The sequence below is a fragment of the Hemitrygon akajei genome, chromosome 19 (assembly GCF_048418815.1).
Source record: "Hemitrygon akajei chromosome 19, sHemAka1.3, whole genome shotgun sequence".
NCBI lineage: Eukaryota > Metazoa > Chordata > Chondrichthyes > Myliobatiformes > Dasyatidae > Hemitrygon > Hemitrygon akajei.
Window position 1 is genome coordinate 15,437,510 of NC_133142.1, and position 14,359 is coordinate 15,451,868.

Genomic DNA, 14,359 nt, shown 5'->3' on the forward strand with positions numbered 1-14,359 from the left:
GGGATTCTCTTTTGTGTTTGGTCCTCAATCCAAGTCATTAGCAATTTCTCCATATCCGATATAGGTCCCTCTTGCATTTTCGTGAGCCTTGTAGTTTTCAGTGAAGCCGATCCTTTAACAGCTTTGTTTTTCAGGAATTGCCGTGATTGTCGAGTGCAACGTGCCTAAATCCCGAGCAATAGCATTCACTGGTATTCCACCTTCACATTGTTAATAACCTTTTGTTTCACTTCCAAATCAATACTTCTTGCTTCTGCTATCACTAGGAGTGGTTTTGCTGTGTTTGGAAGCCATGATGTACTTTACGGTAATATTTTTGAAAGAAAATTAAACAGAGATAACACTACTACACTCAAGAGACCAGCGATACATGAGATTGGTTACGTCCGCTACGTCACATTCTCCAATCAGGACTATGGACGTATATGCGATCGGACGTTGTCCGAATGGATGTTAAGCGGCGCACCCCCTTATTTGTGTAATGGTGATCTAATATAGGTACCTGGAGTGAAATATCCCTGGTTATTCCCATCAATCTGTACATTACTGATCAATAATCTGGCTGTACTCATTGGGAATAATGTTGTGGGAGAGTTCTCAATTATCACACTGTGTTATTTTAGGAGGAAAAAAAACATTATTTTATTAGCTTGATTTCACTTTTTTTTTGCTTTTATTGACAGATCCTTCAAGCCTGACTTTGTCATTGTGAGGCAACATCCCTACAGCATGGCGGAAAATGAGGATTTCCGTAATTTCATTATAGGTTTTCAGTATGGAAATCTACCAAGCGTGAATTCTCTAGAATCCATCTACAACTTCTGTGACAAGCCTTGGGTGGTAAGTTCAAAACTTAAAGAGAATTAATCATGTTATTCTTCACACTTCCACTAGAAGAATCCAATTTGGAATATCTCAAGAAGCACCATACACTATAAACAGACAGTGGGAAATTGACACTTATTTGCACAATCCAAAAACAGTCCATACTTCTTGTTACAGATGGTGTGATGTTTGCTTCCAGAATTTGCTGGTATTTAATTGAATTCATTCTTCCCTCTACCAGTGAAATCTTCCCCATGCCACTGGCTGCAACATAAGCCCAAAGCATGATTGATCCACCCCCGTGCTTAACAGTTGGAGAGGTGTTCTTTTCATGGAATTCTGCACCCATTTTTCTCCAAACATACCTTTGCTCATTTTGGCCAGAAAGTTCTATTTTAACTTCATCAGTCCACAGGACTTGTTTCCAAAATGCTTCAGGCTTGTTTAAATGTTCCTTTGCAAACTTCTGACGCTGAATTTTGTGGTGAGGACGCAGGAAAGGTTTTCTTCTGATGACTCTTCCATGAAGGTCATATTTGTGCAGGTGTCACTGCACAGTAGAACAGTGCACCACCACTCCAGAGTCTGCTAAATCTTCCTGAAGGTCTTTTGCAGTCAAACGGGGGTTTTGATTTCCCTTTCTAGCAATCCTACGAGCAGTTCTCTCAGAAATTTTTCTTGGTCTTCCAGATCTCAACTTGACCTCCACCATTCCTGTTAACTGTCATTTCTTAATTACATTACGAACTGAGGAAACGGCTACCTGAAAACACTTCGGTATCTTCTTATAGCCTTCTCCTGCGTTGTGGGCATCATTTATTTTAATTTTCAGAGTGCTAGGCAGCTGCTTAGAGGAGCCCATGGCTGCTGATTGTTGAGACAAGGTTTGAGGAGTCAGGGTATTTATAAAGCTTTGAAATTTGCATCACCTGGCCTTTCCTAACGATGACTGCAAACAAGCCATATCCCTATCAAGCTAATTAAGGTCTGAGACCTTGGTAAAAGTTATCTGAGAGCTCAGATCTCTTGGGGTGCCCAAACTTTTGCATGACGCTCCTTTCCTTTTTTCCACTCTAACATTGTACAAAACAAAAATAATACACTAATCTTGCTTAAATTGTTGAAAAGAATGTTTCATCTTTAACTTTATGACTTTTGGAGATTAGTTCATCTTCTACTCACTTAACTATTCACAGTAACAGACATTTTGACCAGGGGTGCCCAAGCTTTTGTATATGACAACCCCCCTCGATAGGACTGAGCAGTCAGGGCAGAGTAGCTCCTATTTTTCTCTTTGCTACAAGGCAGAGGCTCCCAACCTGAGGTCCACAAACACGTTGCTTAATGGTATTGGTCCATGGCATAAGAAAAGTTAGGAACCCCTGCTATAAGGTAATGTTTGATTATTTTTTAAAAAAGCTTAGAAAAGTGAAGAAAAAATTATAGAAAAAACATACATTGCAATTGATGATTTTGCTGTTGTTTGGGTTGAGAGGCCATTTGAAGCCAGAGAAAATTAAGTTTTAAAAATTAGTTTCTAAATGGCGAGTATCAGATCTGCATGTCAAGAGCTTTGTTTTATTAGCAGACACTAAGTCTGCAGAAGTGTTGCTGACATATAGTGGATCATGTATGATAATGTGACTTTGTTGTGTTTCAGTTTGCTCAGTTGGCGAACATTTACAAAAGGCTGGGTCCAGAGAAATTTCCACTGATTGAACAGGTCTTTTATCCAAATCATAAGGAAATGGTAAGTGAATTTTTCCTTGTGTTGTAGGATACATCAATTAACTAATTAATTAATTTATTTAGCGATAAAGCGCAAAATAGGCCCTTCCAGCCTTTCGAGCCGCGCCAAACCCAGTAAGCCCTAACAACCCCAATCTAACCCTAACATAATCACAGGACAACCTTACAATGCTTTATAACCGGAACATCTCATGGGAAGGGCATGCAGAGACTCCTCAGAGAGGACGCCAGAATTGAACCCCGAGCTTCTGACACTCCAAGGTGCAACAGCATCGTGCTAACCGCTACGCTACCGTGGCGCCCACAGGAGTTCCAAATGTAAAAGCACACAAGATTCAGGGTTTTCAAATATCGTGGGTGTATAACAATAAGTTGATTTGATGTTAATGTGTAGGAAAGTGGAGAAGGCATTATACATCCAATGCACTTAATGAGGCTGTTTTCCATGTCTTTAAAAACCATTTTTGCTATGCATAAAAATTCATGTGGATTGATCCAATACACATCTAATGCAATGGGAGTTACAGTCTTTAAGGAGGTTTGCATTATTTTTAACATCTCAATGTTGTGATCTGGTAAAAATGCTGTAATGATGTTTCATTGGTACTACCTGCATGTTAAGACATTTACAGTACTGTAGTAAATACTTAAAGTGCAATATACAGTATATCATAAACATAATAAGTTCTGCAGATGCTAGAAATCCAAAGCAACGCACACAAAATGCTGGAGGAACTCAGCAGGTCAGGCAGCATCTATGGAAATGAATAAACAATTGATGTTTCAAGCCAAGACACTTCAACAGGACTGGAAAGGAAGGACAAAGATGCTAGAATAAAAATGTGGGGGGAGGGGTGGGTAAGGAAGGAAGATAGCTAGAAGGTGATAGGTAAAGCCAGGTGGGGAGGAAAAGTATAGGGCTGGTGAGATAGGGGAGAAGATATGGACGCCAAGTCATTGGGAATATTTAAGGCAGAGGTGAGTAGATTCTTGATTAGTTAGAGGATGAGAGAATGCAGGAGATTAGGGCTGAAAAGGAAAATGGATCAGCCATGATGAAATGGTGAAGCAGACTTGATGAGCCAAATGGTCTTATTCTGCACCTATGTCTTATGGTCTAAGATGTTGATATCTCTATGATATCATGTATTTTCTCTAATTTTGTTACCTGGACTCTTACTCATTACTGTACAAGGTTTATAGACACTAGTGATTAGAAGCCACAATATCAATGGTAATACCAGAATGTCACCATTTGCCCAGTATAAGCATAGTTCTGAAGGTGTTCACTGTACAACTTGTGAAGAAGTCTGAGGTTTGTGGTAATACTGGAGGGTATTACCTCGAGCTCTCTCTGAGAACACAACCACATAAGCATGACTCAATGCCTCTATTAATTTTTTTGCAAAAGTATATGCTCAGAGCTCCTTATTGACAACCATAGCGCAACCATTCAGTTGGTATCTGTATTGACTTTGGTTTATTATTATCACTTGAACCAAGATACAGAGAAAACCTTGTCTTGCAAACTGTTTAGACAGATCAAATTATTACACCATGCATTGAGCTAGAATAAGGTAAAACAATAATAATGCAGTGTAAAGTGTAAAAGTTAACAAAAAAGTACAGTGCAGTTAACGGTAATGCAAGATCGTAACGAGTGGATTGTGAGGCCAAGAGGCCAACTTATTCAAGAGTCTGATGAGACTCTCGAGTCTGGTGTTACATGCTTTCTGGTTTGTATGTTCTTCCCAATGGAGATGGAAGAAGAGACAATATCTGTGGTAGTAATGTCTTTGATTATGCTAGTTGTTTTACTACTGAAACAGCAAGAAGTATGGACAGGGTCCATAGAGTGAAGGCTGGTTCTTCTGTTGTGCTGAGCTAAGCCTACAGCTCTCTGCAGTTTCTTATGTTCATGTGCAGAGCAGTTTCTGTACCCAGCTCTTATACATCCAGACAGATTGCTTTCTATGGTGCACCAATTAAAACTGGTAAGAGTCAACTATTGGTAAAAGCCTCCAGAAGAAGTAGAGGTGTTGGGTGAGCTTTTTTGGCCATGACATCAACATGGTTGGGATCAGGACAGTCTATCGGTGATGCATACTTGAATTTCTCAACTCTCTGAACTTTAGCACCATTCAGGTAGATAGGAATGTGTGCACCACACCCCCCTCTTCTGTAATCAATGAACAACTCTTGTTTTTGTTACATTTAGGGAAAGGTTTTGTCTTGGCACAAAGTTCTCTATCTGCTTTCTGTTCTCCGAATCATCATTATGTGACATGCGGTTCATCTACAGTCATGTAGATGGCATTAGAACAGAGTCCTGGCTACGCAGCCCCAAGTGGACAAGGTGTTGAGTAGGGGGCTAAAAATGCAACCTTATGGAGAACGATTGTTTAGAATAATCATGGTGGAGGCATTGCTGTCCATCCTACCAATTGCAGTCTGTTGGTCATGAAGTCAAAGATCCAATTGCAGAAGGAGACTTTATATCCCAGTTTTTGGAGTTTGGTGATGAGTTTGCTTGGAATAATAGTATGAAGGCAGAGCTGTAGTCAATAAACAATAGTCTGACATAGGTACGTATATGCTCATTTTCTGGTGAAGAGTATTATTGAAATGACCAAGTATTATCTACCTGAATGTGTTTGAAGATGTTGGAGGTCACCCTAGCACTGTGTTAGGTCCACGTTGAAGTGCCTGGGATTGGAACTAAGTTGATTTTCTTTTAAATACTAACTGACCTGAACCTAACAGTTGTATGCTGATCTTGCTTCATCTGATGAATGACACAATACCCAATTTTTTATGTGATATCCAGTATCTCTGAGATAATGTAAGACCTAATTCACAAATGCTGATTCTGTGTGAAGAAGTAGTTCCATTGCTGAGGAATGGGATTTTTCCTATTTGGCCCTTATAACCCATCACCTGCTGGGTGTAGTACCAAGTCAAGGGATAATAGTGCAGGGCTTAATGAGTTGTGGTCAACTGGACAGCTTTAACTGGCTTATGTTCAATATAAACTCTATTTAGGTCAGAAATCCCAAAACTTGGCTCACAATCCCATTCTTTGAATTACTACGTCTAAGGAGATGGAATGGAGCTTTATGTTCAGCAAATAGGATTCACATTTATGTAGAATTAAGAATATTCTTAAGATTAATGCATGGTAATGGATTTCTCTAATTATCTGATACTCAGCTAATCAAAAATTAATTAAACACACATGCTTTCAAAATAATTGGGATCACTCAGATGTTTTACTGAAAACTCACAGCACATTTATTAAAACATTAATAAGAAAGCTTTTTGTTAGATATTTGGCAAGACAGCATCGTTCTTACAAAGCAGAATGTTCATATCAAATATGAGAAATCATCTTTGTTTCTATGTTCTACATTTACAATTGAATCTGTTGTCAGTTTTTGAAGTCAATTATATTGACTTGGATATTCTCTCATTTTTGGGATGAGAGTGAAGGATTCTTTCCGATTCCTCAAAATATTTGAAAGCTGTAGAACTGTACTGAAATATGCTAATAACACAACAAGATTCCAGAGATTTTTGATGCCCTATTTAGGTAAACTAATCAAAGATGGTCCATAGTAAAGCGGGACTGGATTTGAATTCCACCATCGGAGCATGAAGCCTGTTGGAGGTCACAGGCTTTGGTCTTCTGTCTATTCCAACAATTTCCTAAGTATACCAAGCTTTTTTTAACTATTTTTATGACCAGGGTTTTGGGGGTTGAGTCATTCATGAGAATGATGGAACACAGAAGTTTTTTCAAAACATGAGAGAGATAATCTTAGATTTTAAGACAGATGGTATATTCATGTTAATGGCATTTGGCTGCAGCCCCACAATTGTATTCTGCCACTGACAAAGCAGCAAACAACACGAATGGGAATACATGTTAATTTTACCTGGAACTAATCTGCTTTTCAAAAACTGTAATTTCCTTTTAATAGGACTTTTTCACCCAGGAAAAGGAAGTCATTTTATTAAACAAAAAGGAGCACTTCTGAGGACAAGGGAGGGAACAGTCCCTTTGCTTGCTGCCATTAACCACTGTTCTCTAAATGTTTTGGTGCATCACACGTAATGGCATCTTACATGGCCTTTGTGCTGCCAGCTGCATGTTAATACTACCCTGCATGTGGCGCAGCCTTAAAGAAAACAGATAGCAATTTTTGACACAATTGTAAACTTGCCACTGCTAGGGCAAGGGTTACTCTAGAGCACTCTTGAATTTTAACCTGGATTTTTTTTTACAAAATACTGAATAACATAAATAATGTAGCATCATTCTGAAATAAAAAGACATATTTTCTTTATGTTTCAACTTGCATCATTAAGAGTTATAATAAGTTTTGATAGTAAACTTCACCAGCCAACTACAGTGCTGATATACATTCACAACTATTGTAGTGGTGTTGATGCTTTAGTTCACCTCAGGTGACAAAACTCAGCATGCTAACAAAATTTAACACAGCGCTAGAAGTGTTGTTTCTCGTTCATTAGGGTACATTCAGTGAAAGAATGGATAGAGAAGCCGCTGTGCCTCACATAGCATACAGGAATACAATAAACTGACAAAAATGTTGGCATTAACACTGGAACCTGGGGGTCTTTGACAGAGATGGGCCACCTGTAGCTGGTGTTGAACACAATTCTTATGAAATAGAGGGACACTCAAGGTTCACCATAGTAGATATTTTCATTCATGCTGGCTGATCCTTCATCGGACCAGTGACAGGAGCCATCATCCTCCTTTGAGCAGACACTGTTCTTTGCCTGTGATCCAGTTCGAGTTTTCTCATATACCAGGTCAGTCCAAATACATTGGGTCTTTGTTGGAGAGGAGCATGGTACACTGGGACAGCTGACAATCTGGAAAACAGAACCATAAAAAAGATCAAATGTTCTAGTTGTTCTAAAACAGTCCACTTACAGTTGAATCTTTTGTAATTTTGAAATCAATTTGGAAGGCAGAGGGTGGTATGGAGTGTATTCTGCCTGGAGGTTGGTGGCCAGTGGTGTTCCACAGGGATCTGTCTTGGGACCCCTGCTCTTTGGGATTTTTGTAAATGCTTTGTATGAGGAAGTGGAAGGTGGGTTCGTAAGTTTGCAGATGACATGAAGGTTGCTGGTATTGTGGATACTGTTGAGGGTTGTCATAGATTACAGTGGGTTAGGATGCAGAGATGGACTGAGAAGTGGCAGATGGAGTTCAATCTGGAAAAACATGAAGTGGTTCACTTTGGAAGTTCAAATTTGAAGGCAGAAGGGTTAATGGCAGAATTCTTAACATTTTAGAGGAACAGATGGATCTTGGGTCCATGTCCGTAGATCGTTCAAAGTTGCTATACAAGTTCTTAGGGTGGTTAAGAAAATGTTGGGTGCATTGGCCTTTATTAGTGGGGACTGAGACAAGAACTGTGAGGTAATGATGCAGCTCTATAAAACTCCAAGTAGAAAGTATGTCTTATGATGAAAGGTTTGTCGAGCTAGGGTTTTTCTCTTTGAATGGAATGGACAACCAGCATCGTTTTCCCCAGGGCAGAAATGGCTAATACAAAAGGATGTAACTTTAAGGTGATAGAGGAAAGTATGGGCAGGATGTCAGAGACATGTTTATTTTCTAATAAACACAGAACAGTGGGTACGTGGAACGCGCTACCATGGGTGGTGGTAGAAACAGATATATAGGCGACATTTAAGAGACCCTTAGATAAAAGTAAAAAGGAGCACTATGTGGGAGGGGGGCATTAGATAGATCTTAGAGTAGGTTAAAAGTTTGGCATAACACTGTGGACCAAAAGGCCTGTACTGTGCTTTACTATGATATACAACAACTATTCCATTCCACAGATACAGAATAAATTATCTCCATATATTCCAATGTGGTGGCCATATCAGCAAGCTTTCTATATAGGCAGTCAATGGCATGTCTGCGTTAGCCAACGTGCATTACTAATGCTATTAATTAAAGATGATCTGATCACCTAAGGTCTTCATTACTAATGGCTATTAATGTCACTTATTACTAGTTCCCACTGCAATAATCAGTGACATTGGGAAAGCATTTGAGGAACTAATGGAAGGGAGAGGGTGAGAAAATGTACCAGCAACGAGGCTTACTTGACAGGAGCAGCCAGTTTCATATTTGTTCCACTTCAGGTGCCATTTCTGTAATGAAGTTAGGTCATCCCATGGAACAATCCAATTGCAGAGCCCAATATGAACGATACCCTGAATATCGAAATGGCCTAAAACCAGAAAGCATATCTACACATTTATTCATAACATGGTAAAGAGGAAAGATTTCAATCTGCAAAACACAAAGCTACCTTATTCTAAGCTGAACAGAAGACTACCAGGCCATTGCATTTCCAGAGCTATGTTAAATATATTTAGTGTTTCCTTTAATTACAACTCTTTTGTATGCCACACACTTTGATTCCTAATCATAGCCAGTTTTAATATAATGCACCAACATACAGTATTTTCTGGTCTTATAAAAATTTAATGGCTCCAATGTGGTTGGAATTGTTGGAAGAGACGTTGCCCCTTCAAACAATATTTCATACAACTGGAGTTATTTTTATATTCTACTGTTTTCTTAAGACCCACACAGAAAAGTCTTCAGATCTTTTATTTAACCTTCTCTTAAGACCAGAAGACTCAAGACATAGGAGCAGAATTAGGCCAACTGGCCCATCAAGTCTGCTCTGCCATTCAATCATGGTTGATCCTTTTCTCTGTCTCCTCCTCAACCCCAGTTTCCAGCCTCCTCCCCATAACCTTTGATGCCATGTCCAATCAAGAACCTATCAGGGCTCAATGGGACTGACAGTCTGTGATCCTTCCAGGATACTCTCCAGTAACACACACAAAATGCTGGAGGAACTCAGCAGGTCAGGCAGCACCCATGGAATTGAATGAACAGGTGACATGAGACCCTTCTTCAGGACTGGAAAGGAAGGGGGAAGACACCAGAATAAAATGGTGTAGAGAGGGGAAGGAGGATAGTTAGGTGGTTTTTTTATATACAGAGAGTAGTGGATGTCTAGAATATGCTGTCATGAGTGGTGGTGGATGCAGATATGAAAGAGGTATTTAAGAGTCTTAGATAGGAACATGGATATGAAAAAGATGGAAGGGTATGGACTATGTGCTGGTTGAAGGGATTAGGTAGCATTAGCATAATAGTATGCGTGGAAGGTTGTGTTCCTGCATTATGTTGTTCTATGTTCTATGTGTATGCTGAGGAAATAATGGAGAATGAATCAGGATTTGGATGACCTAGTGAGGTATTCTGGTGTAGGGTTAGCACAGACATGATAGATTAAATGCTTGTTTTCTGTGCAACAACCATTCTCTGATTTATATGGATACAATGTTCCTTTTTTGGATTATATGGATAATCCATATGAATAATTATATGGATACAATTATTTGCCTACTTGCAATCTTCATGCAAGAGAGTGTGTACTTGTCTGTGCAAAATACCATCTCCAAGACAAATCAAAATGTTACAGTTGCAAGCTTCCTTCCTTTTTCATCTGTAGAGATGTAATTACTTCCCAGATGACCAGTTCCTTCCCTCCCCTTCTAACACAGACCTCTCCCCTTCTATCACTAACCTTCCCCAATCCCTTCCTATATACACTTCTCTTCTAACTCTGTTTCCTCCATGCCATCCCTCTCTCAAATCCTTCCATATTTCCCCTTCCGGTCTCCTCCCCCTCCATCACCTGCCTCCTCCCTATTCCCACAGCTACCCTTACCCATTTGCCTCCCATCCCTTGCCTCATCTTTCTGCCTTCCTTCCATCTGCATGTCCCCATTTTTATCTTCATTTACTACTCTCTTTTGCCCCATTCTCTCCTCTCTTTCCTCATTCCCTCCTCACCTAAAAATGAACCAATAACTTGTGTAGCCCTAAGAGATTAGCAAGACTTTTGAAGAATAAAAAGTGAACCATCCAAATAATGAAACAGTTCTCACCTGTTATGAGGTACTGGATATTGGTTTCCAGCTCAATACCACATAGAGAAGAGCTGGAAGATGTGTAAATATAGTCCACCATTTTCTTCATTTCAAATCCTTTGTACATCTGTTAATGTTTGGAGCACAGCATCATGATCAAAATCTTCACTTAAACATTTTAAACTTCATTTGATTATCAAAACAACACTAATCCAAACAATAAATCTAACTTGGCTCATAGAATGACTGTAAATAGTGTTTACAGGTATTGCATTTTTAACTTGGAACGATCATTGGAATAAATTATTCAAATGTAATTATAATCTTTAAATTTATTTCATGCCAGTGATTTCTTCATTAGGCTTAGTTGACAAGTTTAAAATGTCATTATAATTTTTAATCGCACATATCTTCAAAACAAAAAAGACTTAAATAAACCATTCTACATAACATAAAAGTAAAAATTTACTCTGAAATCATCCTAAAGGTTTGCAAATGCATGAAAAAAATCTGTGGCATTTTTGGTAAATTATTTATTTTCATGCAGTATAGAGCTAAGTTATTATAACAATCTTTAGCTATTTGAATTTATATTTAAAATGAGCATACTTTAACCATTCTAAAAGCATACGATGGAAATAAAGTGTATAATTCCTGGAATTAAGTAGTAAAGTGCTTATTTCTGTACTCTGATTTAAAATGTATTTTTGGAAGAGTGAAATGTCATTATAGCTACTTTTGGGTCATTTGGCCTTCAGAAGTTTGGATGAGTGCTTCTACTCTGACACATTTTCAGTAACAGAGTCAATCAAGTGACACCATTTCCAGTGAAACACTCTATAAAGAGCACTGCAGCAGGAAATTAGTGCAAATTGACCCAGAAGCAAGCATTGATAATCTCTCTTTCTCTGAAGACAAACTATTTCTACTGTGCTGTGCTAAACTGGGGCACTACTAAAGGAAACCATGTGCAGATTTTCCAGCTAATCCAAAACAAGTGGCTCTGACCCCAACTCCAAAGAATGCCCATATCTCCAATGTTGGCAACTCTCTCATCCCTCAAGAATGGCTAAACATTATAATCTTCAGTCTAATGTAGGCTCTAAGTCCAGTGTTTAAAACTACCTCTACCTAGAGATTCCCCCCCCACCCCCTCCCCCCCCCCCCCCCACACTGGCTATGATCCTCTGGACATTCATTCTTCCACCCAACCCTCAGTTCATTGATGGCTGTACATCCCTGTTCCCAAGTTCAATTATATAATGGCTGCCCCACTCACTCGCCCCAAGGCTCTCCCCTGACAATCGAATCCTTCACCAGGCTTGTTCCCCTAAACAACACACACAAAATGCTGGAGGAACTCAGTAGGCCACGCAGCATCTACGGAAAAGAAGAAACTGATCCTCCAAATCCTAACCTACACAAATCTACCACCCAAGCCCCAAGTACTCATCTAACAGCTGTCCCTCTCCTAACCTCCTGGACACAGCCTGGGTTCTGAGTAGTGCATTTTTCCACACTTGCTGCACAGGAAAATATGTAACTATGAATCAGTGGCACTTAAAATGGTACACTATACAATTTCTAGACAATTGAAGCCCATAAGACCTAAGGAGTCAATATCTAAATGATAAAGACAACATCAACACTAAGCTGCATTCAGATAGCTCCTTTAATGCAAAAAAAAAACATCTTAAGGTCCATGCATAAACATCAGAAAGTCTGCAGATGTTGTAAATCCAAAACAACACACACAAAATGCTGGAGGAACTCAGCAGGTCAGGCAGCAACTGTTGAAATGACTGAACAGTTCTGAAGAAGGGTCGTGGCCAGTAACACCAACTGTTTATTCATTTCCGTGGATGCTGCCTGACCTGCTGAGTACCTCCAGCATTTTGTGTGTGTTGGTAAGGAGTGTGCAGGAGCACTTGGAACAACATTTGACCCAAAATTATATAAGGCTTCAAAAGGGGAAAGAAAAGTAGAGAAGCAGGGAAAGATTTCAAGGAATTAAGAACGAGCTGGCTCAATGCTCAGTTGTCAATGGTACAACAATTATAATCAGGGTTACTATTTTCTTGGAGGATAGTCAGCTGAAAGGAATTATTGAGATAGATGGAAGGAGATAGACTAATTTTATACAGTCAATGATAGGGCCACGGGAAGTGTTGAAGAGCAACCTAGGGATGCTGGTACATTGTTCATTGAAAGTGAAGACAGGGTGGTAAGGGAATTTGACGCATTTGCCTTTATCAGTCAGAGCATTGAGTATAGGAGCTAAGGACATCATGTACAATGGTATGGCCACAATTTGAGTACCACATGTAGTTCTGGTTAGCCTACTATAGGAAGGACGGCATTTAAGTGAAAAGTTGAAAAAAATAACAAGGATGTTACCAGGACAGAAGGGCTTGAGTTATAAGAAAAGGCTAGTTAGGATAGTACCATTTTCTCTGGAGCGTGGGATCATTTGCAGAGGTTATAAAATAATTTGGCACATAAATAAGGTGAATTAGCCACAGGCTTTTCCCCAGGGTAGGTGTATCCAAAGTAGAGGGCGTAGGTTTAAAATGAGAGGGAAAGATTTTAAAGGGACCTGAGGGGCAACTATTTCCACAGAGAGGGTATTGTGTGTGTGGAATGAGCTACCAGCAAAAGTGGTAAACTTAGATAAAACATTTAAAAGGCATTTGAATAGCGACATGGATTGGAAAGGTTTAGAAGAATATAGGCCATAGATAAATGGGCTAGCTCAGTCAGGCAATGGTTAGAGTCGTACAGTCATAGAAAAGTACAGCAGAAAATCAGACTCTTTGACCTATCTAGTCCATGCTGAACCATTTAAACTGCCTACACCCATTGACCTGTACTGGGACTGCAGCCCTCCATAACCCTACTATCCATGTACCTATCCAAGTTTCTCTTAAACATTGAAATCGAGCTCGCAGGCACCATTTGTGCTGGGGGCTCATTCCACACTCTCACAGCCCTCTGAGTGAAATCATTTCCCTTCATGTTCCCCTTAAACTTTTCACCTTTCAACCTTAGCCCATGACCTCTAGTTGTGGTCTCACCCAACTTCAGTGGAAAAAGTCTGCTTACACTTACCCTATCTATCCCCTCATAATTTTGTATGCCTCTATCAAATCTCCCCTCAGCCTTCTACATTCCAAGGAATAAAGTCCTAACCTATTCAATCTTTTCTTGTAATTCAGGTACTCCAGTCCCAGAAACATCCTTGTAATTTTTCTCTGTTATCTATCAACCCTATTTACATCTTTCCTATAGGTAGGTGACTGAAACGACATACAATACTCCAAATTAGGCCTCACTAGCGCTTTATACAACTTCAACGTAACATTCCATCTCCTATACCCAATACTTGGTCCAGATCCTGCTGCAAGCTCTGATAGTCTTCCCCACTGTCCACTACACCCCCAGTCTTGGTCTCATCCCCAAATTTGCTGATCCAATTAACCACATTATTATTCAGATCATTGATATAAGTGACAAATTAAAATGGACCTGGCATTGATCCCTAAAGCACTCCACTAGTCACAGGCCTCCAGTCAGAGAGGCAACCATTGACTACCACTCTCAGGCTTCTCCCACAAAGCCAATTTACTACCACATCTTGAATGCCAAGTGACTGGACCTTCTTGACCAACCTTGTCATGTGGGACCTTGTTAAATGGCTTGCTAAAGTCCATGTAGACAACATCCACAATAGCACAGATAGGTTGGGCTGAAGGGCCTGTTTTTTGTGCTGTACAGCTCTATG

The 14,359-nt window shown here is 39.6% G+C and overlaps 2 protein-coding genes across 10 annotated transcripts in view; one reads left to right on the top strand and one right to left on the bottom strand.

Moving 5' to 3' along the window:
• The window catches only part of syn2b (synapsin IIb), a 365,015-nt gene that overhangs the window by 263,426 nt on the left and 87,230 nt on the right, over nt 1-14,359 (top strand). The window contains exons 4-5 of the mRNA XM_073072112.1: nt 684-840; nt 2,486-2,575. Of these exons, the coding sequence (XP_072928213.1) occupies nt 684-840; nt 2,486-2,575 (247 nt within the window). The remainder of the gene's footprint in view (nt 1-683; nt 841-2,485; nt 2,576-14,359) is intronic.
• LOC140741761 (metalloproteinase inhibitor 3-like) overlaps nt 5,842-14,359 on the bottom strand; it is a 125,122-nt gene continuing 116,604 nt past the window's right edge. For all 9 annotated transcript variants that reach the window (XM_073072118.1, XM_073072117.1, XM_073072124.1 and 6 more), the window contains 3 exons: nt 10,597-10,705; nt 8,728-8,855; nt 5,842-7,476 (listed from right to left, as the gene is read on the bottom strand). In XM_073072118.1, coding sequence (XP_072928219.1) covers nt 7,279-7,476; nt 8,728-8,855; nt 10,597-10,705 — 435 coding nt within the window. In that variant the 3' untranslated portion in view covers nt 5,842-7,278. The remainder of the gene's footprint in view (nt 7,477-8,727; nt 8,856-10,596; nt 10,706-14,359) is intronic.